This window comes from Salvelinus namaycush, unplaced genomic scaffold, assembly GCF_016432855.1.
Source record: "Salvelinus namaycush isolate Seneca unplaced genomic scaffold, SaNama_1.0 Scaffold89, whole genome shotgun sequence".
NCBI classification, from domain to species: Eukaryota; Metazoa; Chordata; class Actinopteri; order Salmoniformes; family Salmonidae; genus Salvelinus; species Salvelinus namaycush.
The window spans coordinates 116,480-139,410 of record NW_024061630.1 but is presented as its reverse complement, the minus strand read 5'-3'; the positions used below and the strand labels follow the sequence as shown (position 1 = coordinate 139,410).

At 43.5% G+C, this 22,931-nt stretch overlaps 2 protein-coding genes across 2 annotated transcripts in view; both read left to right on the top strand.

Moving 5' to 3' along the window:
- LOC120043296 (NADH dehydrogenase [ubiquinone] flavoprotein 2, mitochondrial-like) lies at positions 1-18,854 on the top strand. Its single transcript, XM_038987919.1, has 8 exons — positions 1-132; positions 721-783; positions 9,309-9,371; positions 9,612-9,728; positions 10,048-10,216; positions 16,456-16,565; positions 16,806-16,882; positions 18,662-18,854. The coding sequence occupies exons 1-8, from the start codon at positions 91-93 to the stop codon at positions 18,753-18,755; spliced, it is 735 nt and encodes a 244-aa protein (XP_038843847.1). The 5' UTR covers positions 1-90; the 3' UTR covers positions 18,756-18,854.
- Positions 18,855-20,228: 1,374 nt separating this feature from the next.
- The window catches only part of LOC120043291 (ankyrin repeat domain-containing protein 12-like), an 85,816-nt gene continuing 83,113 nt past the window's right edge, over positions 20,229-22,931 (top strand). The window contains exon 1 of the mRNA XM_038987915.1: positions 20,229-20,433. The gene's annotated coding sequence lies outside the window, so the exon portion shown is untranslated. The remainder of the gene's footprint in view (positions 20,434-22,931) is intronic.

The window sequence follows — 22,931 nt, the reverse complement described above, 5'->3', positions numbered from 1 at the left end:
CCCTCTCAATCGAGAGCACCGTAAATCGATGTCAGCCCTTGCTGTCGTCCAATAAGTGTTGTATCAACCGGACAAAACTACGCTGTGAAGATGTTTTTAACTTCTGCAATTCGATCTGTTGTATCGCAAACGGTATGGTTATAACAATGTACTTATGTTAAGCTAACATTATCAGTTAAGAATCATTACGTTTTATGAGAATTTAATGAAATATGTTGCATGACACTTGACAAGGGCAAGCGGCCTAGCTAGCGGACTGGCTAGCTAGCTAGTAGCTAGCTACACCAGCCAATGTTACACTTTCATTAGAGTAATGATTTAGTAAAATATTAATATGAACAATAATGTTGATTGAACGATTATGAAAATATATCTTGTCCTTGTCAGTTCGCTAGCTAAAGCTTCCTGACTGGCTAACTAGCTAACTGAGTTAGCCAGCGTAAAAGAGCCTTGCATAGTTTGCTGGCTTACTAGTAAACAAACATACACTGTTCCTTGGCTAGTTAGCTTCACGGCTACCTTGCAACTTCGTAATCGTTTTGAATCACACTGGTCGTAATTATAACTGGTGCCGCATTCCTCATACTGCCAAATTGTCCTGTTGGTATTGAAGTCTATAATAAATTCGTTTTGGGCTGGTATTTAATAGAATCAAACCTTATGCACACATTAACATCCTTCTTCTCTGTCTCTTGTTCTGTCAATGGTCCAACTTCTCAGTCCAGGCAGGTCAGGAGTCTGCACCAGTCCGCTGCCAGAGCTGGAGCTGGGGGCATCTTTGTGGTGAGTGCTGCTGTGTAGGATCTGTAACCTCGCTGATTTCAGCCAGACGTTTCATCAGAGAGCTTAGTCAGAAAGCCTTACTGTACTATATCCTTAATGTGACTAGCCTCAGAAGCCCAGGCTTCTTACCACCCAAGACGAGATTTGGATGTATGACACCACAAGGCTCGTCTGGGTACCAGTCTCTTTAGCTAACATTCCACTCCTTGCCATTCCTGTCATTTGCCAAAGAGACTGGCGTTTCGGCAATCTTAACGTTCAATATGCAGACGTATTTACGGCACAGTTGTTGATTGCTGGTTGGATATTTTCCATGACAACACTATGGAATATAGGGTGTGTGCAAATTTGGTGCAATATAGAAAAGGAGAATTTTAAGAACAACAACAAACAATAAAGCTATGATCTGCTGCGCTAATTCCCTTGTGAGAAGGCAGTGTCAATACAAGATCATGTTGTTCAATGTGGCTAGAGAGGACTCCGTAATGAGAGAGAAATCATAAAAAATATTAGCTTACAAGATTCAATTGAGCTACGTTTACTTCAGTTGCATCCTATAAATGAAGGAAAAGAAACGGAAATTGGCACCTGTCGTCATTCCTCACATGTACTTCAGAAAGTATTCACACCCCTTTACTTTTTCCGCATTTTGTTATATTACAGCCTGAATTTAAAACTGATTAAATTTAGATTTTGTTGGGGTCACTGGCCTACTACACACAATATCACATCATGTCAAAGTTAAATTGTTTTTAGATATTTTATTTTTTTAACAAATTAATTATATGAAAAGCTGTAATGTCTTGAGTCAATAAGTATTCAACCCCTTTGTTATGGCAACAAGTCACATAAGTTGCATGGACTCACTCTGTGTGCAATAATGGTGTTTAACAAGATTTTTTGAATGACTACCTCATCTCTGTACCCACACACATAAAATTATCTGTAAGGTCCCTCAGTCGAGCAGTGAATTTCAAACACAGATACAACCACAAAGACCAGGGAGGTTTTCCAATGCCTCACAAAGAACGACAACTATTGGTCAAATAAAAAGAGGACATTGAATATCCCTTTGAGCATAGTGAAGTTATTAATTACACTTTGGATGGTGTAGCAATACACCCAGTCATGACAAAGATACAGGCGTCCTTCCTAACTCAATTGCCGGAGAGGAAGGAAACCACTTCTCCTGAATACATGTTATGTTTGGGTCAAATCCAATACAACACATTACTGAGTACCACTCTGCATATTTTCAAGCATAGTGGTGGCTGCATCATGTTATGGGTATGCTTGTAATCGTTAAGGACTGGGATGTTTTTCAGGATAAAAAAATGTACTTCATGGAGCTAAGCACAGACAAAATCCTAGAGGGAAACCCTGGTTGTCTGCTTTCCACCAGACACTGGGAGATGAATTCACCTTTCTGCAGAACAATAACCAAAAACACAAGGCCAAATCTACACTGCAGTTGCTTACCAAGACAACATTGAATGTTCCTGAGTGGCCTAGTTACGGTTTTGACATAAACCTGCTTCAAAATCTATGGCAAGATCTAAAAATGGTTGTCTAGCCAACCAATTTGACAGAGCTTGAAGAATTTTGAAAAGAATAATGGGCAAATGTTGTACAATCCAGGTGTAGAAAGCTCTTAGAGACTTACCCAGAAAGACTCACAGCTGTAATCGCTGCTAAGGGTGCTACTACGAAGTATTGACTCGGGTGTGAGTACTTGTGTAAATATGAGAGTGCATTCGTAAAATATCCAGATCCCTTCACTTGTTCCACATTTTGTTACATTACAGCCTTATTCTAAAATGGATTAAATACTTTCCCCCCCCTCACACAATACCCCATAATGACAAAGCAAAAACTGACATTTTTACAAATGTATAAAAAAACAGAAATACCTTACTTGCATAAGTATTCAGACCCTTTATTATGAGACTCAATTGTGCTCAGGTGCATCCTGTTTCCATTTATCATCCTTGAGATGTTTCTACAACTGCATTGGAGTCCACCTGTGGTAAATTCAATTGATTGCACATGATTTGGAAAGGCACACACCTGTGGCACACAAAACAGTGCGACAAATAATACAACAGAGAAACATGGGAGAAACAAACGTACAGTCAATAACACAATAGAAAAAGTCTATATACAGTGAAGTAAGGCAATAAATAGGCCATAGTAGCGAAGTAATTACAATTTAGCAATGTGCAGAAGATGAATGTGCAAGTAGAGATACTGGTGTGCAAAGGAGCAAGAGGGTAACTAATAATATGGGGATGAGGTAGTTGGGTGTGCTATTTACAGAATGGCTGTGTACAGGTACAGTGATCGGTAAGCTGCTCTGACAGCTGATGCTTAAAGTTAGAGAAGGAGATATAAGACTCCAGCTTCAGTAATCTTTGCGATTAGTTCCAGTCATTGGCAGCAGAGAACTAGGAAAGGTGGCCAAAGGAAGTGTTGGCTTTGGGGATGACCAGTGAAATATACCTGCTGGAGCGCATGCTACGGGTGGGTGCTGCTATGGTGATTAGGCTTTACCTAGCAAATACTAATAGATGACCTGGAGTCAGTGGGTTTGGCGACGAATATGTAGTGAGGGCCAGCCAACGAGAGCATACAGGTCGCAGTGGTGGGTGATATTGGGATATGGGGCTTTGGTGACGAAACGGATGGCACTGTGATAGACTACATCCAGTTTGCTGAGTAGAGTGTTGGGGGCTATTTTGTAAATGACATCGCCGAAGTCAAGGATCAGTAGGATAGTCAGTTTTACGAGGGTATGTTTGGCGGCATGAGTGAAGGAGGCATTGTTGCGAAATAGGAAGCCGATTTTTAGATTTAATTTTGGATTGGAGATGCTTAATGTGAGTCTGGAAGGAGAGTTTACAGTCTAACCAGACACCTAGGTATTTGTAGTTGTCCACATATTCTAAGTCAGAACTGTCCAGCGTAGTGATGCTGGACGGGCGGGCGGGTGCGGGCAGCAATCGGTTGAAGAGCATGCACTTAGTTTTACTAGCATTTAAAAGCAGTTGGAGGCCACGGAAGAAGTGTTGTATGGCGTTGAAGCTCCTTTGGAGGTTTGTTAACACAGTGTCCAAAGAAGGGCCAGATGTATACAGAATGGTGTCGTCTGCGTAGAGGTGGATCAGAGAATCACCAGCAGCAGGAGCAAAATCATTGATATATACAGAGAAAAGAGTCGGCCCGAGAAGTTGCTGCAGGGGGTGCTGAGATGTTGCCCGTGGTAGGGGTAGCCAGGTGGAAAGCATGGCCAGCCATAGAAAAATGCTTATTGAAATTATCGATTATTGTAGATTTATCGGAGGTGACAGTGTTTCCTATCCTCAGTGCAGTGGGCAGCTGGGAGGAGGTGCTCTTATTCTCCATGGACTTTACAGTGTCCCAAACCTTTTTGGAATTAGTGCTACAGGAAACAAATTTCTATTTGAAAAAGCTAGCCTTAGCTTTCCTAACTGACTGAGTATATTGGTTCCTGACTTCCCTGAAAAGTTGCATATCGCGGGGGCTATTCGATGCTAATGCAGAACGCCACAGGATGTTTTTGTTCTGGTCAAGGGCAGTGAAGTCTGGGTTGAACCAAGGGCTATATCTTTTAGTTATATATTTTTTTTAAATGGGGCATGCTTATTTAAGATGGTGAGGAAAGCACTTTTGAAGAGAAACCAGGTATCCTCGACTGATGGGATGAGGTCAATATCCTTCCAGGATACCCGGGACAGGTTGATTAGAAAGGCCTGCTCGCTGAAGTGTTTTTAGAGAGCGTTTGACAGTGATGAGGGGTGGTCGTTTGACCGTGGACCCATTACGCACGCAGGCAATGAGGCAGTGATCGCTGAGATCCAGGTTGAAGACAGCAGAGGTGTATTTAGAGGGCAAGTTGGTCAGGATGATATCTAAGAGGGTGGCCATGGTTACGTATTTAGGGTTGTACCGAGTAGGTTCCTTGATAATTTGTGTGGGATTGTGTCAAGGTACAGATCTGGGGAAGAGTACCAAAACATTTCTGCAGCATTGAAGGTCCCCAAGAACACAGTGGCCTCCATCATTCTTAAATAGAAGAAGTTTGGAACCACCAAGACTCTTCCTAGAGCTGGCCGCCCGGACAAACTGAGCAATCGGGGGAGAAGGGCCTTGGTCAGGGAGGTGATCAAGAACCTGATGGTCACTCTGACAGAGTTCCAGAGTTCCTCAGTGGAGATGGGAGAACCTTCCAGAAGGACAACCATCTCTGTAGCACTCTACCAATCAGGCCTTTATGGTAGAGTGGCCAGACAGAAGCCACTCCTCAGTAAAAGGCACATGACAGCCCGCTTGGAGTTTACCAAAAGACTCTCAGACTATGAGAAACAAGATTGTCTGGTCTGATGAAACCAAGATTGAACTCTTCGGCCTGAATGCCAAGTGTCACGTCTGGAGGAAACCTGGCACCATCCCTACGGTGAAGCATGGTGGTGGCAGCATCATGCTGTGGGGATGTTTTTCAGCGGCAGGGACTGGGAGACTAGTCAGGATTGAGGGGAAAGATGAACAGAGAAAAGTACAGAGAGATCCTTGATGAAAACCTCTAGAGCACTCAGGACCTCAGACTGGGGCGAAGGTTCGCCTTCCAACAGGACAACGACCCTAAGCACACAGCCAAGACAACGCAGGAGTGACTTCAGGACAAGTCTCTGAATGTCCTTGAGTGGCCCAGCCAGAGCCTGGACTTGAACCCGATCAAACATCTCTGGAGAGACCTGAAAAAAGCTGTGCAGCAACGCCCCCCATCCAACCTGACAGAGCTTGAAGATCTGCAGAGAAGAATGGGAGAAACTCCCCCAAAACAGGTGTGCCAAGCTTGTAGTGTCATACCCAAGAAGACTCGAGGCTGTAAACACTGCCAAAGATGCTTAGACAAAAGTACTGAGTAAACGGTCTGAATACTTATGTAAATGTGATGTTATTTTTAATACATTTGCAAAAATGTCTAAACCTGTTTTTTTTGCTTTGTCATTATGGGGTATTGTGATGTCATTATGGGGTATTGTGATGTCATTATGGGGTATTGTGTGTAGATGGGTGAGAGAATCTATTTAATCCATTTTGAAGTCGGGCTGTAAAATTTTGGGGGGGAATAAGTCGAGGTGTCTGAAATTTTTGCTAATCGTCATATCGGTTTAAAAATATAAGTTATTCTAATTTCAGTTATATTATTTGTCCATCCTCTCTTATTAACAGATGAAGTCCAGACTGGATTCTTTAGGATAATCTTTCTGAATGGAGAGAATTAGTGAACTCACAAACCCTAAAAGGACCCGTCCGTCAAAGACACCAGAACAGCTCAGATGCAATTCACATTTCTCCTTTCCTAAAAACTTATTCAAAACTTAGGCTCACCTTCAAATCTAGGCTGTAGCCAATCAGAAAGTAGGTCTAGGCTACATAATAGCATAATGCTAAAATAATGTAGCCTATCAAATTAATTGACAAGGAAAGTTTGAATGGGGGAAGAGAGACAGCTATAGTATTACTAAATATGTTGGTTGGCCCAATATTTTACATACATCTCTGCTGGCGCTGGCATCTCCTGTCTCCTCCTCCTCTGTATTCATCTTATTGAAGCGGTAGTGTGTGTCCCAGAAGTAGCAATGTACACTGAGTGGACAAATCATTAGGAACACCTTCCTAATACTGAGTTGCACTCCCTTTTTCCCCTCAGAACAGCCTCTTCATCTTCAAGGTGTTGAAAAGCGTTCCACAGGGATGTTGGTCCATGTTGACTCCAATGCTTCTCACAGTTGCGTCCAGTTGGCTGGATGTCCTTTGGGTGGTGGACCATTCTAGATACAAACGGGAAACTGTTGAGTGTGAAAAACCCAGCAGCGTTGCAGTTCTTGACACAAACCGGTACGCCTGGCACCTACTACCAAACCCCCGTTCAAAGGCACTTAAATATTTTGTCTTGCCCCATTCACCCTCTGAATGGCACACATACACAATCCATCTCTCAGTTGTCTCAAGGCTTAAAAATCCTTCTTTAACCTGTCTCCTTCCCTTCATCTACACTGATTTTGAAGTGGATTTAACAAGTGACATCAATAAGGGATCATAGCTTTCACCTGGATTCACCTGGTCAGTCTATGTCATGGAAAAAGCAGGTTGGTTACTAATTTTGAGCAAAACCAAAATATATATTTGAGGAAAGAAGCACCTTGCTCTTGCTTGCTGGATATACAGCGTTCACAATGAACTGGCGGGGAACTTTTGAATGGCGAGAACCTCTCTGGTGTGATGTGATCCCATTGGCTGGTGGTCAAAATGCAATAAACAGGAACCCTCTGTTCTGCCCAATGTTTATGTTTACAATCAAATTGATGAATTATGTTATGTTTTCCTGTCAGTTAAAAAAAAATTGATTTAACATTGTGATTTGGAGGAAAGCTGTGAGGGTTATCAAATCAGGATCAAATCCTCTGATCTCCTCGCTTATTAATTATAGAATGCTTATATTTGAAGATTTCCCCCGAAAGGCTAGTTAGTCTCTTTTGCAAATTACACGAGAGGAAATGTGAAGGCTGAACAGAGAGCGCAACCAGAGGTGGAAAAAGAACCTAACTGTCATACTTGAGTAAAAGTAAAAAAATAACAACCCAGCAGCAGGACCGCTACCTCCGCCTTTGTGCAAGGAGGAGCAGGAGGAGCACTGCCAGAGCCCTGCAAAATGACCTCCAGCAGGCCACAAATGTGCATGTGTCTGCTCAAACGGTCAGAAACAGACTCCATGAGGGTGGTATGAGGGCCCGACGTCCACAGGTGGGGGTTGTGCTTACAGCCCAACACCGTGCAGGACGTTTGGCATTTGCCAGAGAACTCCAAGATTGGCAAATTCGCCACTGGCGCCCTGTGCTCTTCACAGATGAAAGCAGGTTCACACTGAGCACATGTGACAGACGCCGTGGAGAACGTTCTGCTGCCTGCAACATCCTCCAGCATGACCGGTTTGGCGGTGGGTCAGTCATGGTGTGGGGTGGCATTTCTTTGGGGGGCCGCACAGCCCTCCATGTGCTCGCCAGAGGTAGCCTGACTGCCATTAGGTACCGAGATGAGATCCTCAGACCCCTTGTGAGACCATATGCTGACACATGCACATTTGTGGCCTGCTGGAGGTCATTTTGCAGGGCTCTGGCAGTGCTCCTCCTTGCACAAAGGCGGAGGTAGCGGTCCTGCTGCTGGGTTGTTGCCCTCCTACGGCCTCCTCCACGTCTCCTGATGTACTGGCCTGTCTCCTGGTAGCGCCTCCATGCTCTGGACACTACGCTGACAGACACAGCAAACCTTCTTGCCACAGCTCGCATTGATGTGCCATCCTGGATGAGCTGCACTACCTGAGCCACTTGTGTGGGTTGTAGACTCTGTCTCATGCTACCACTAGAGTGAGAGCACCGCCAGCATTCAAAAGTGACCAAAACATCAGCCAGGAAGCATAGGAACTGAGAAGTGGTCTGTGGTCACCACCTGCAGAACCACTCCTTTATTGGGGGTGTCTTGCTAATTGCCTATAATTTCCACCTTTTGTCTATTCCATTTTCACAACAGCATGTGCAATTTATTGTCAATCAGTGTTGCTTCCTAAGTGGACAGTTTGATTTCACAGAAGTGTGATTGACTTGGAGTTACATTGTGTTGTTTAAGTGTTCCCTTTATTTTTTTGAGCAGTGTATATTGCGATACTCTACTGTATATACACATATATATATTGCGATACTCTACTATATATATATACATTGCGATACTCTACTGTATATACAAAAACAAACGATCTCCCGTCACTAGATGTCATGTGTTAGTGGTTGAAACATCACGTGGTTGTTGCTTCTGCTCGGGTGATGGAAACATGGCATGGTAACAGTCCCTTGGCAGAGAGACATGTTATATTGTCTTAAGAGAACAGATTCAACAAAGCCCTTCCTACGTGAGCTACAACCATGGCTTGTGCATTTTCACAATGACCATTTTAGCCCGAATTAAAACAGGATAGGAGTATTTACTGTTCACCAGGGGGCAGTGGCACATTCCCTGTAGTGCCAATATGGCTGCGTTTACACAAGGTGTGTAATTCTGAGATTTTTTTCTCTCCACTAATTGGTGTTTTTGACCAATCACACATCAGTACTTTGTACACAATTGTTTTCAGAGCTGATCTAATTGGTCAAAAGACAAATTAGTGAGAAAAAAAAAATCTGAATTGGTCTTCCTGTGAACTCGGCTTATGTTGTTGGATACAGCACTCCTATTGGTGTAGACAGAGGCTATATCTCAATCGTCTTGGGATTTCCTCTCCCATAGTGATCTATGGGGGAGATTGTCCTTTTCCTGATGAGTTGGTAGCTTTACTAATTTGACATTTTTTTTAACTAATATAATATGTTTTTAGTTTGGCAGGTACTGGTAGGATTTCTGTAAAACTGACTAATCATTATATTGATCTGCTGTTTTTCTTTTCACTGTAGCACAGAGACACACCTGACAACAACCCAGATACTCCTTTTGAGTTCACTGTGGACAACCTGAAGGTGAGTGGATGATGTCAGAGCATTATTATTTAAAAGAAAATGACTGCAAATCAAGACTAAACAAACAAAAAAAACTATTAAAAACAAAGGTTTATTACAATGTTAAATCACATCAATTTCACAACTTTTAACTCATTTTTTTTTTATGAAGGAAGCTTTTATAAACAATCACATTCTCTGTTCTTATCAACAAACCACATCATAATACCCCTCACTAATAAAAGATGTTTGTTGTTTTAGAGGATTGATGCTATCATTAGTATGTACCCAGAGGGCTACAAACAGGCCGCCACCATCCCCGTGTTGGACCTGGCTCAGAGACAGCATGGATGGCTCCCCATCTCAGCCATGAACAAGGTAAATCAATCAATATCCCCATCTCAGCCATGAACAATATCCCGACTGAGGGCATCTGTTTGCTTTATGATAGAGTATGTTAATCTGGTTTGCTTTTGTAGCAACATATTTTAAATAGACATAATCAGAATGGATGAGTGATGTGCTGATGTACATTTCATAATAGATAGAATCTCTATTTGCAGACCAGGGGCGTGATCAGTAGGCGACGAGCCATTTTAGAAACCGAGTCCATCATCCATTACAGGACTGGTTACGCTCAACTCAATGCTACACCTTTTGTTGTTAATGAGCCTCCGTTTTTCCTCTCCTCTCCCAGGTGGCCGAGGTGCTTGACGTCCCTCCGATGAGGATCTATGAGGTAGCGACGTTCTACACCATGTTCCTGAGGCAGCCGGTGGGCAAGTACCACATCCAGATCTGCACTACAACTCCCTGCATGCTTTGCGACTCCGACAGCATCCTGGAGGCCATCCAGAACAAACTGGGTAAGAGATCAACAGGCGGACCCAGACATGAAGGGGATCAAAGTGAAGATGGAAAAACAGATGTTGATTTTTTTTATTATTTTTATTATTGTGTATATGACAGATGAACATGTGTCTCTGTGGCCATTTTGTTTTTTTGACCTCACATGGAGGGGTTGTATGATAGGCCAGTAGGAGGATGGGTTATTGGCCATTTGGTTTGTGATGGGCCAGTAGGAGGATGGGTTATTGGACATTTGGTTTGTGATAGGCCAGTAGGAGGATGGGTTATTGGCCATTTGGTTTGTGATAGGCCAGTAGGAGGATGGGTTATTGGACATTTGGTTTGTGATAGGCCAGTAGGAGGATGGGTTATTGGCCATTTGGTTTGTGATAGGCCAGTCGGAGGATGGGTTATTGGACATTTGGTTTGTGATAGGCAACTCCGTTACATTCATTGTTTGATTGGGATAAAGTCATGCATAAAACGATGGAAGTGGCCTGTAGACCAAAGTCCTACTCATAGAATGGAGAGAGAAGGGAATATAGGATATGTTGTTTTTTTGACTGCTAGTAGTAGACACAAGATGCACTTCATGACCAAAAGTATGTGGACACCTGATTCCAAAATTAATGGGCATTAATATGGAGTTGGTCGCCCCCCGCTTTGCTGCTATTACAGCCTCCACTCTTCTGGGAAGGCTTTCCACTAGATGTTGGAACATTGCTGCTATAACAGCCTCCACTCTTCTGGGAAGGCTTTCCACTAGATGTTGGAACATTGCTGCTATAACAGCCTCCACTCTTCTGGGAAGGCTTTCCACTAGATGTTGGAACATTGCTGCTATAACAGCCTCCACTCTTCTGGGAAGGCTTTCCACTAGATGTTGGAACATTGCTGCTATAACAGCCTCCACTCTTCTGGGAAGGCTTTCCACTAGATGTTGGAACATTGCTGCTATAACAGCCTCCACTCTTCTGGGAAGGCTTTCCACTAGATGTTGGAACATTGCTGCTATAACAGCCTCCACTCTTCTGGGAAGGCTTTCCACTAGATGTTGGAACATTGCTGCTATAACAGCCTCCACTCTTCTGGGAAGGCTTTCCACTAGATGTTGGAACATTGCTGCTATAACAGCCTCCACTCTTCTGGGAAGGCTTTCCACTAGATGTTGGAACATTGCTGCTATAACAGCCTCCACTCTTCTGGGAAGGCTTTCCACTAGATGTTGGAACATTGCTGCTATAACAGCCTCCACTCTTCTGGGAAGGCTTTCCACTAGATGTTGGAACATTGCTGCTATAACAGCCTCCACTCTTCTGGGAAGGCTTTCCACTAGATGTTGGAACATTGCTGCTATAACAGCCTCCACTCTTCTGGGAAGGCTTTCTACTAGATGTTGGAACATTGCTGCTATAACAGCCTCCACTCTTCTGGGAAGGCTTTCCACTAGATGTTGGAACATTGCTGCTATAACAGCCTCCACTCTTCTGGGAAGGCTTTCCACTAGATGTTGGAACATTGCTGCTATAACAGCCTCCACTCTTCTGGGAAGGCTGTCCACTAGATGTTGGAACATTGCTGCTATAACAGCCTCCACTCTTCTGGGAAGGCTTTCCACTAGATGTTGGAACATTGCTGCTATAACAGCCTCCACTCTTCTGGGAAGGCTTTCCACTAGATGTTGGAACATTGCTGCTATAACAGCCTCCACTCTTCTGGGAAGGCTTTCCACTAGATGTTGGAACATTGCTGCTATAACAGCCTCCACTCTTCTGGGAAGGCTTTCCACTAGATGTTGGAACATTGCTGCTATAACAGCCTCCACTCTTCTGGGAAGGCTTTCCACTAGATGTTGGAACATTGCTGCTATAACAGCCTCCACTCTTCTGGGAAGGCTTTCCACTAGATGTTGGAACATTGCTGCTATAACAGCCTCCACTCTTCTGGGAAGGCTTTCCACTAGATGTTGGAACATTGCTGCTATAACAGCCTCCACTCTTCTGGGAAGGCTTTCCACTAGATGTTGGAACATTGCTGCTATAACAGCCTCCACTCTTCTGGGAAGGCTTTCCACTAGATGTTGGAACATTGCTGCTATAACAGCCTCCACTCTTCTGGGAAGGCTTTCCACTAGATGTTGGAACATTGCTGCTATAACAGCCTCCACTCTTCTGGGAAGGCTTTCCACTAGATGTTGGAACATTGCTGCTATAACAGCCTCCACTCTTCTGGGAAGGCTTTCCACTAGATGTTGGAACATTGCTGCTATAACAGCCTCCACTCTTCTGGGAAGGCTTTCCACTAGATGTTGGAACATTGCTGCTATAACAGCCTCCACTCTTCTGGGAAGGCTTTCCACTAGATGTTGGAACATTGCTGCTATAACAGCCTCCACTCTTCTGGGAAGGCTTTCCACTAGATGTTGGAACATTGCTGCTATAACAGCCTCCACTCTTCTGGGAAGGCTTTCCACTAGATGTTGGAACATTGCTGCTATAACAGCCTCCACTCTTCTGGGAAGGCTTTCCACTAGATGTTGGAACATTGCTGCTATAACAGCCTCCACTCTTCTGGGAAGGCTTTCGACTAGATGTTGGAACATTGCTGCTATAACAGCCTCCACTCTTCTGGGAAGGCTTTCCCACTAGATGTTGGAACATTACTGCTGTAACAGCCTCCACTCTTCTGGGAAGGCTTTCCACTAGATGTTGGAACATTGCTGCTGTAACAGCCTCCAATCTTCTGGGAAGGCTTTCCACTAGATGTTGGAACATTGCTGCTATAACAGCCTCCACTCTTCTGGGAAGGCTTTCCACTAGATGTTGGAACATTGCTGCTGTAACAGCCTCCAATCTTCTGGGAAGGCTTTCCACTAGATGTTGGAACATTGCTGCTATAACAGCCTCCACTCTTCTGGGAAGGCTTTCCACTAGATGTTAGAACATTGCTGCTGTAACAGCCTCCACTCTTCTGGGAAGGCTTTCCACTAGATGTTGGAACATTGCTGCTGTAACAGCCTCCACTCTTCTGGGAAGGCTTTCCACTAGATGTTGGAACATTCCTGCTATAACAGCCTCCACTCTTCTGGGAAGGTTTTCCACTAGATGTTGGAACGTTGTTGCGGGGACTTGCTACCATTCAGCCTCAAGAGCATTAGTGAGGTCAGGCACTGATGTTGGGCGATTTAGGTCTGGCTCGTTGTCGGCGTTCCAATTCATCCCAAAGGTGTTCGATGGGGTTGAGGTCAGGAATCTGTGCAGGCCAGTCAATTTCTTCCACACCGATATCAACAAACCATATCTGTATGGACCTTGCTTTGTGCACCGGGCATTGTCATGCTGAAACAGGAAAGGGCCTAACCCCAAACTGTTGCCACAAAGTTGGAAGCACAGAATCATCTAGAATGTCATTGTATACTGTAGCGTTAAGATTTCCCTTAACTGGAACTAAGGGGCCCGAACCATGAAAAACAGTCCCAGACCATTATTCCTCCTCCACCAAACTTTACAGTTGACACTATGCATTGGGCAGGTATCGTTCTCCTGGCATCTGCCAAACCCAGATTTGTCTGTCGAACTGCCAGATGGTGAAGCGTGATTCAACACGCCAGAGAACGCGTTTCCACTGCTCCAGAGTCCAGTGGCGGCGAGCTTTACACCACTCCAGAGAACCCGTTTCCACTGCTCCAGAGTCCAATGGCGGTGAGCTTTACATCACTCCAGAGAACCCGTTTCCACTGCTCCAGAGTCCAATGGCGGCGAGCTTTACATCACTCCAGCTGATGCTTGGCGTTGCGCATGGTGATTTTAGGTTTCTGTGCGTCTGCTCGGCCATGGAAACCCATTTCATGACGCCCCCGACTAACAATTCTTGTGCTGACGTTGCTTCCAGAGGCAGTTTGGAACTCGGTAGTGAGTGTTGCAACCGGGGACAGGCGTTTTTTAAGCGCTATGCTCTTCAACACTTGGCGGTCCTGTTCTGTGAGCTTGTGTGGCCTACCTCTTCCTGACTGAGCTGTTGTTCCTCGACGTTTCCACTTCACATTAACAGCCCTTACAGTTGACCGGGGGGCAGCTCTAGCAGGGCAGAAATTGAACAAACTGACTTGTTGGAAAGGTGGCATCCTGTGACGGTGCCACGTTGAAAGTCACTGAGCTCTTTAGTAAGGGCCATTCTACTGCCAATATTTGTCTATGGATATTGCATGGTTGTGTGGTCGATTTTATACACCTGTCAGCAACGGTGTGGCTGAAATAGCCAAATCCACTCATTTGAAGAGGTGTCCACATACTGCTGTATATATAGTGTAGTTAGTCCTCATACTGCTGTATATATAGTGTAGTTAGTCCACATACTGCTGTATAGTGTAGTTAGTCCTCATACTGCTGTATAGATAGTGTAGTTAGTCCACATACTGCTGTGTATATATAGTGTAGTTAGTCCACATACTGCTGTGTGTATATATAGTGTAGTTAGTCCTCATACTGCTGTGTGTATATATAGTGTAGTTAGTCCTCATACTGCTGTGTGTATATATAGTGTAGTTAGTCCTCATACTGCTGTGTGTATATAGTGTAGTTAGTCCACGTACTGCTGTGTGTATATAGTTTAGTTAGTCCTCATACTGCTGTGTGTATATAGTGTAGTTAGTCCACATACTGCTGTGTGTATATAGTGTAGTTAGTCGACATACTGCTGTATAGAGAGAGGAGAGAGAGAGAGAGACCACTGCTGCTTGTACCACCCATCCATCCTATCCCTGGGAGATGAGATGATAGAGGGGGACCATGTACTGTTCTGCTGTCAAATACGGTAAACCATAATCTGTCACATTACGATTTTGTTACCAATCGACAATGGCTGTCAATCGTCGTAGATGGATGCTGCCTATTGTAATATCGCCCAACCCCAGTGTACTCAACAGTAATGGATTGTTTAGAGTCAAGCATTTAAGCTAGCTTCGGAGATCTAGGAGAACTAAGAATCGATTTAAAATTATTTTTCACTACTTAACGATGATAGCTAAACCTACGGTCAATTTTCTTGTGAATATGAAGTCGGTTCTTGTGCAGTGTCTAGATGCTGGGTTCCAGTCGGTTTCTGCTTTTCTAGTGTCTAGATGCTGGGTTCCAGTCGGTTTCTGCTTTTCTAGTGTCTAGATGCTGGGTTCCAGTCGGTTTCTGCTTTTCTAGTGTCTAGATGCTGGGGTTCCAGTCGGTTTCTGCTTTTCTAGTGTCTAGATGCTGGGGTTCCAGTCGGTTTCTGCTTTTCTAGTGTCTAGATGCCGGGTTCCAGTCGGTTTCTGCTTTTCTAGTGCCTAGATGCCGGGTTCCAGTCGGTTTCTGCTTTTCTAGTGTCTAGATGCCGGGTTCCAGTCGGTTTCTGCTTTTCTAGTGTCTAGATGCCGGGTTCCAGTCGGTTTCTGCTTTTCTAGTGTCTGGATGCCGGGTTCCAGTCGGTTTCTGCTTTTCTAGTGCCTGGATGCCGGGTTCCAGTCGGTTTCTGCTTTTCTAGTGTCTGGATGCCGGGTTCCAGTCGGTTTCTGCTTTTCTAGTGTCTGGATGCCGGGTTCCAGTCGGTTTCTGCTTTTCTAGTGTCTGGATGCCGGGTTCCAGTCGGTTTCTGCTTTTCTAGTGTCTAGATGCCGGGTTCCAGTCGGTTTCTGCTTTTCTAGTGTCTAGATGCCGGGTTCCAGTCGGTTTCTGCTTTTCTAGTGTCTAGATGCCGGGTTCCAGTCGGTTTCTGCTTTTCTAGTGTCTAGATGCCGGGTTCCAGTCGGTTTCTGCTTTTCTAGTGTCTAGATGCCGGGTTCCAGTCGGTTTCTGCTTTTCTAGTGTCTAGATGCCGGGTTCCAGTCGGTTTCTGCTTTTCTAGTGTCTAGATGCCGGGTTCCAGTCGGTTTCTGCTTTTCTAGTGTCTAGATGCCGGGTTCCAGTCGGTTTCTGCTTTTCTAGTGTCTAGATGCCGGGTTCCAGTCGGTTTCTGCTTTTCTAGTGCCTAGATGCCGGGTTCCAGTCGGTTTCTGCTTTTCTAGTGCCTAGATGCCGGGTTCCAGTCGGTTTCTGCTTTTCTAGTGTCTAGATGCCGGGTTCCAGTCGGTTTCTGCTCTCTTGCCAACTCTTTATCCAATTGTCATGCAGAACATGTTTGGGTTGACAATAGCACAAACTGATCTAGGATCAGTTCACCAATCTTTCCATCAGATCAGTCTTAAAAGCCTAAACATCTTCCTCCTCCTCCTCCTCCTCCTCCTCAGGCATCAAGGTAGGAGGGATGACGTCAGACAAGATGTTCTCTCTAATAGAGGTGGAGTGTCTTGGTGCCTGTGTTAACGCCCCCATGGTCCAGATCAACGACAACTACTACGTGAGTATACTAGATCTGGGAATGGCCAAGAACCTCACCATGCATCGCAGCGCTAGCTCATTTAGGTTATCGAACTGGTTTTACGATGTCAGGATGATTTTACTGGGTAAATAGACTGGTTTTATGATGTGTCAGGATGGTTTTACTGAGTAAATAGACTGGTTTTATGATGTATTAGGATAGTTTCATTGTCTGAATATGGATCTGCTTTGTGATGTGTTGCTGCCCTCTTGTTTACAGGAGGACCTGAGTCCTAAAGACATTGATCAGATCATCGATGAGCTGAAAGCTGGAAAAGTCCCTCTGCCTGGACCCAGGTATGAATGTCTATCGCCTCATATCATATTTACGGTCCTGTGTTTTGCGCGTCGTAGTAATATTTGATCCTTTATTTTAAAATGTAAGCAATTGACTGAGGATGGTGCTAGACCATCTGACCAAGAATTTGGGAAGTTTGATGAAAAACCTTTTAATTAAAAAAAAAAAAAATGTTTAAAGTCCAGGCATGTGGCATGATTGCGAGAAACACAGGGCCCTAACTAGTATACAATGTAACAGCATGTTGTTCAGCACTGAACTGTGTCGACGACATAGTACCGGACTGGTGCCTATCCATACAATGTAACAGCATGTGTTACTTGTCTAGCAGTGAACTATGAAGACTAACGTTTTGACAAACACTGGTTCTTTTTACAACCGGTTGATCGTTGAATCTAGCAAAGAAATTGATAGAGATCTAAGTAAACTATTGTTTCGTGTGTGTGTGTGTGGTGCATTCAGAAATTATTCAGACCCCTTGACTTTTTCCACATTTTGTTACGTTACAGCCTTATTCTAAAATGGATGAAATTGTTTCCCCCCCAATCAACACACAATACCCCCATAATGACAAAGCAAAACACATGTTTTTAGAAATGTTAGTACATTTATCATTAAAAAAGATCACATTTCCATAAGTATTCAGACTGTTTACTCAGTATTTTGTTGAAGCACCTTTTGGCAGCGATTACAGCCTCGAGTCTTCTTGGGTATGGCGCTACAAGCTTGGCACATCTGTATTTGAGGAGTTAATCATTATTCTCTGCAGATCCTCTCATGCTCTGTCAGGTTGGACGGGGAGTGTCGCTGTACAGTTATTTTCAGGTCTCTCCAGAGATGTTCAAGTCTGGGCTCTGGCTGGGCCACTCAAGGACATTCAGAGACTTGTCCCAAAGCCACCCCTGCGTTATCGTGACTGTGTGCTTAGGGTCGCTGTCCTGTTGGAAGGTGGATCTTCGACCCCAGTCTGAGGTCCTGAGCGCTCTGGAGCAGGTTTTCATCAAGGATCTCTTTGTACTTTGCTCTGTTCATCTTTGCCTCGATCCTGACTAGTCTCCCAGTCCCTGCCGCTGAAAAACATCCCCACAGCATGCTGCTGCTACCACCATGCTTCACTGTAGGGATGGTGCCAGGTTTCCTTCAGACGTGACACTTGGCATTCAGGCCAAAGAGTTCAATGTCCTTGAGTGGCCCAGCTAGTGCCCGGACGTGAACCCGATCTAACATCTCTGGAGAGACCTGAAAACAGTTGTGCAGCAACGCTCCCCATCCAACCTGACAGAGCTTGAGAGGATCTGCAGAGAAGAATGGGAGAAACTCCCCAAATAAAGGTGTGCCAATCTTGTAGCATCATACCCAAGAATACTCGAGGCTGTAATCGCTGCCAAAGGTGCTTCAACGAGTAAAAGGTTCTGACTACTTATGTAAACATTAATAAAAACCAGTTTTTGCTTTGTCACTATGGGGTATTGTGATGTCATTATGGGGTATTGTGTGTATATTGAAGGGGGGGGGACGGGGACAATTTAATCAATTTTTAGAATAAGGCTGTAACGAAACAAAATGTGGAAAAAGTCAAGGGGTCTGAATACTTTCTGAATGCACTGTATAATTATTTTAACATCTTCCTCTTTTTAACTACAAAACATAAACATGCTGTTTTCACATTTTGTTGATGTTTTGGGGGTCGTGCTGGAAATTAATATAAAGGAGAACTTTTTGTTGTTGTTGTTGACATTTTCCTAAATGTAAATAATTCTTTGTTATTCATCTTCCAGGAACGGCCGTTTCTCCTGTGAGCCAGCAGGTGGACTGACATCTCTGTCTGAGCCTCCTCCAGGACCTGGTTTTGGCGTCAGAGCTGATTTATAAACACCTGAACAACAGGACGCCCAGGACTAACTTCACTAGGATGTTCAAAGTGTATGAACTTCATAATAATAATGTAAATAAAATGTCCATTTAATTGTGCTTTTGGTGTCTGACTGTGTCAATTTGTATTTGAGCTCATTAGAAGATATCCTTGCTATTTTCTTTGGCATAAAGTTAAATCTAGGTTGAAAATGAGCACCGATTCATAGACCTACTGTATATATGAACAGCACCTTATCGCTTATATAGTGCACTACTTTTGACCAGGGCCCATAGGGCTCTTCTACACAACTATTTTCAGGTCTCTCCAGAGATGTTCGATCGGGTTCACGTCCGGGCCCTGGCCCGGGCCACTCAAGGACATGTCTAGTGCGCTACATAGGGAGTATGTTGGACGTACATCTATATAACATGGGGGGGGGGGGGGGGAGACCTCTCTCACTAGGATGTCAAGTGGAGCATTTATAATAATGTAAATAAAATACAAATTTAATTGTTCTTGGTGTTGCACTGATTCTGTGTGTCAGGTGAGATTTAAAGACTTGCTAATTATCTCTTGACAATTATCTCTTGATTTATTTTATCGAGAGCGAAATTGAACTACTGAGGGTAAAGTAAAATGCATGTCAACAAACAATTCTTCAATGTAAAACCTACAGTTGCGATGCAGTGACTCTTTAAGCAGATAGCCTTGACAGATATGGTGCAATGCCCTCATGTTCAATACCATGCCAATGATAACCTAAACCCTACCCCAACAAAGGCCCCTCTATGTTACAACCGCCTCTGTCATCTCCATTCAAGCCCGGATGCTGATGGCTCGTCGCCGTGTATAAACAACTGCCCCTCCCCCCTCTCTGATTTTAAGCTTGTTTTCTTCCGCAATGTAATATCCCCCCCCCCACCGCGCATGCGTTTTAATAGTCATCTAATGCAAATATACTGCGCCACGACAATCCAATGTAGCTAGAGCGGCAGGAATGATGCAATACATTACGGAACTAGTACACAAGTCTATACATTCAGTTACATAAAAAAAAAGTGTATTGAAACAATTTACAAGAGAGGACGTTTCCAAATGTACTAGTCTGATTACCTTGTGTTATTTCTTCATCCGACATGATCGAGAACATTCCCACCGGCCGCAGAGTAGAGCGGAAAAGATGACGTCACCGCCTCTCTCTCCCTCTCCTATGGCACTCACAAGGTTCAACAAGCAAAACATACTCACCATTCCGGTGTCTATTAAACGGAATATAAAATACCACTATAAATGTGCATGCTACCCTAACGAAGGTGTTTAATGGTGCCAAAGCCTTTCTATCCGTTTTAGAAATGGTTTAAAATGAGGTAAATCTGCTTGACATAGCCCCATTATCCAGCAGACGTATACCCTTTTTTTTTTTTTTTTTTTAAAGCTCGGCAGGGCTAAAGTGGACCACATGACTGCTCTCCGCCAATGGGACAGACGTTTGCATGTTTTGCTGGGCTTTTCTTGGAGACGGACGGACTGGGGATGTTTTCAAACCCAGCAATACAACTGGAAAGAGACGTCACACAGTCGTAGGCTAGCTACTGTTCATGTTGAATATTTAGGAAAATTCCTATTTATACTTACGTTGTTCATATTCATGGATGAACACGAATGAGCAAGCGGAACCCAAAAGCACTGGAAAAGGTAAGCAGAAAGTAAGATTTATATCGTTTTTTTTGTTTGTTATTTTATTGCCAATGATCAGAACCCAGTTAGCCATCTGGCTAGTTGGTGAGCTAGCAAGGTAGCTAACTTTGACGTAACTGCGTTCAAAGAATGTAATGTTGTGACACAGCGGGGTATGTCATGTGCTTTAGATACACATTTGTATGACCTTTTCTATTTAGTTACAGGCATTTTATTGTGGTTACGTTGCTTTTGCGCAGAAGAATATGGAGAATTGTAACGTGTGCTGCTAGTGTCGAGGGCAAAACTGGTTGACAACTGGCTAGATAGCTAGCGTCAGCTAGCCAATGTTCATAGCGACGCGTAACTAGCTAACACAGGGGAGGGGAAAACGGTAATAGGGCATTCGCCTCAGCTGGCTGTTTTATATTGACTTGTTTTGTTCTCTCAACGTATACATTTAAGACTTCAAAACCTTTAAAAAAAATGTTCTCTAAACATACCATGCTGCACAGTAAATTGACCAACTAATGTTGGCAAGTTACGTTAGGAAACAAACTGGCTAGTCCTTTTAAGGTGGCTAAGCTAGCTCACATTACAATAATTTTTGCGCCTAACGTAACGTAGGGCATGCTATTCTCTGAACGCTAGCTAACGTTCTCCTTTAGTTAGCAAGTTAACTAAAATCCCTGCAATTCTGTCCATATGCTTTTATTAAAATATTTGCCACATTGTATCTGTAATATGCACATTGTAGTAATAATGATTTGCAAAGCCACTGCACAGCCAAACGTGCGCTATCTGACACCTTACAGGCGTCAGCAGCAGCTAGCCAAGAATCTGGGGGTGTGTTGGATGGTACAAAGCTCTGGGTCTGTGGTGTGACCGTCCTTCGCTCTGGAAACCTTTTGTCTAAAGGACGTATCAAGACATATACTCACTCAGATCCTACGCAAAAGCAAGTTACCAGTGCAGATGTATAGCTGAAAATGACTTCGGACCATTCTCGTTCATGACAATGACAGAAGAAACTCCTTTTGCAGGATTATAACCACAATGGGTGCAGAATGAACTGTTTCCATGAAGCATAATGAAATATCAAATCAAGGGCGATTTCATTTCTACCCTCCCATGCTGTTGCAGTATTTTGTAAAGCCTAATATCAGTACAATTCAGGTTGGAATTGATATCACACTATTGTTTTCAGTGAGGAGCCAATGATAACACTGAATCTATGAATAGAGTTTCAAATAGGCCTACATTTGATTTAAAAATTCAATTTTATATATAAAATCATATTTCTTACTAAATATGTCTTGAACCCTACCCTAAATAGTAAAAGCATAGCAAACATTTGTGTAATAAAGAACTTAATTACAGAAAGCATAGTGAATAAACCTAGGTTTTCAGTCTTAATCACAAACATGTTGAAAACCACTACTATTCCTATATACTAGTCCTATATATTTTACCTGAAAAATTTGCTGACACCATGAACTGTCATTTATTTGGCTCAATTACAGAATTCTGGGTTGAATGTCAAACGTGGCGCTAATCAATATACTAAAATAAGTTCTGACCCTGACTTCAATGATCATGTCATTACATGTATTTAGTAGTCACGTGCCTTTTTATTTATCTTACTGTAATAGCCTAGCCTACCTAATATTTAGTACCAACCTACGCCATGGCATTCAATACGAGGACCACAAGACCCAAGGTCCTTTTCCGATTCCTCTTCTAGACCACAAAACATCATCATTTCTCAACAACCATTGACTCAATGACACTGAACTAAACACAACAAGCATCTCCTGGTTCAAGTGCAGCTGCTGGACAAAGATCAGCACGAGGGGAATAACAAATACAAGGATTTCTAGTAGCCTACTCACTCCTATACTCCGACCAGTCATTTGTTAACTTTGGCACTCGGTTTCGATCTTGTAAGAAAGGATCAAGATCTATGCCTCATTTTTTTTTTTTGTAGTCAAGATTACACTGCAATTTGACTTGTTTAGACATTCTGATGCAGTGACTTTGCAGTTTTATGAAGCAATTCACATACGTCGACTAGGTGATATGGTTGCTATTAAAATGTATGTCCCAGTTTGACATCTCAGTTCATCCAGGAGCTTTAGTAACAACCAGCAAGCAATGGCAATTACTTGCAATGCGTCTTGGACTCTGACAATGAGTATAATACCATGTTTTGGGCTAATTGGGTTATTAATTGATCATTTAATGCCTTCAATATCATGAGTTAAAACTGACATTTTTTCACCGCTGTGTGTGTGTGTGTACGAAACCGCTGTGTGTGTGTGGGAACAAAACCACTGTGTGTGTGTGGGAACAAAACCACTGTGTGTGTGTGTGGGAACAAAACCACTGTGTGTGTGTGTGGGAACAAAACCACTGTGTGTGTGTGTGGGAACAAAACCACTGTGTGTGTGTGTGTGTGGGAACAAAACCACTGTGTGTGTGTGGGAACAAAACCACTGTGTGTGTGTGGGAACAAA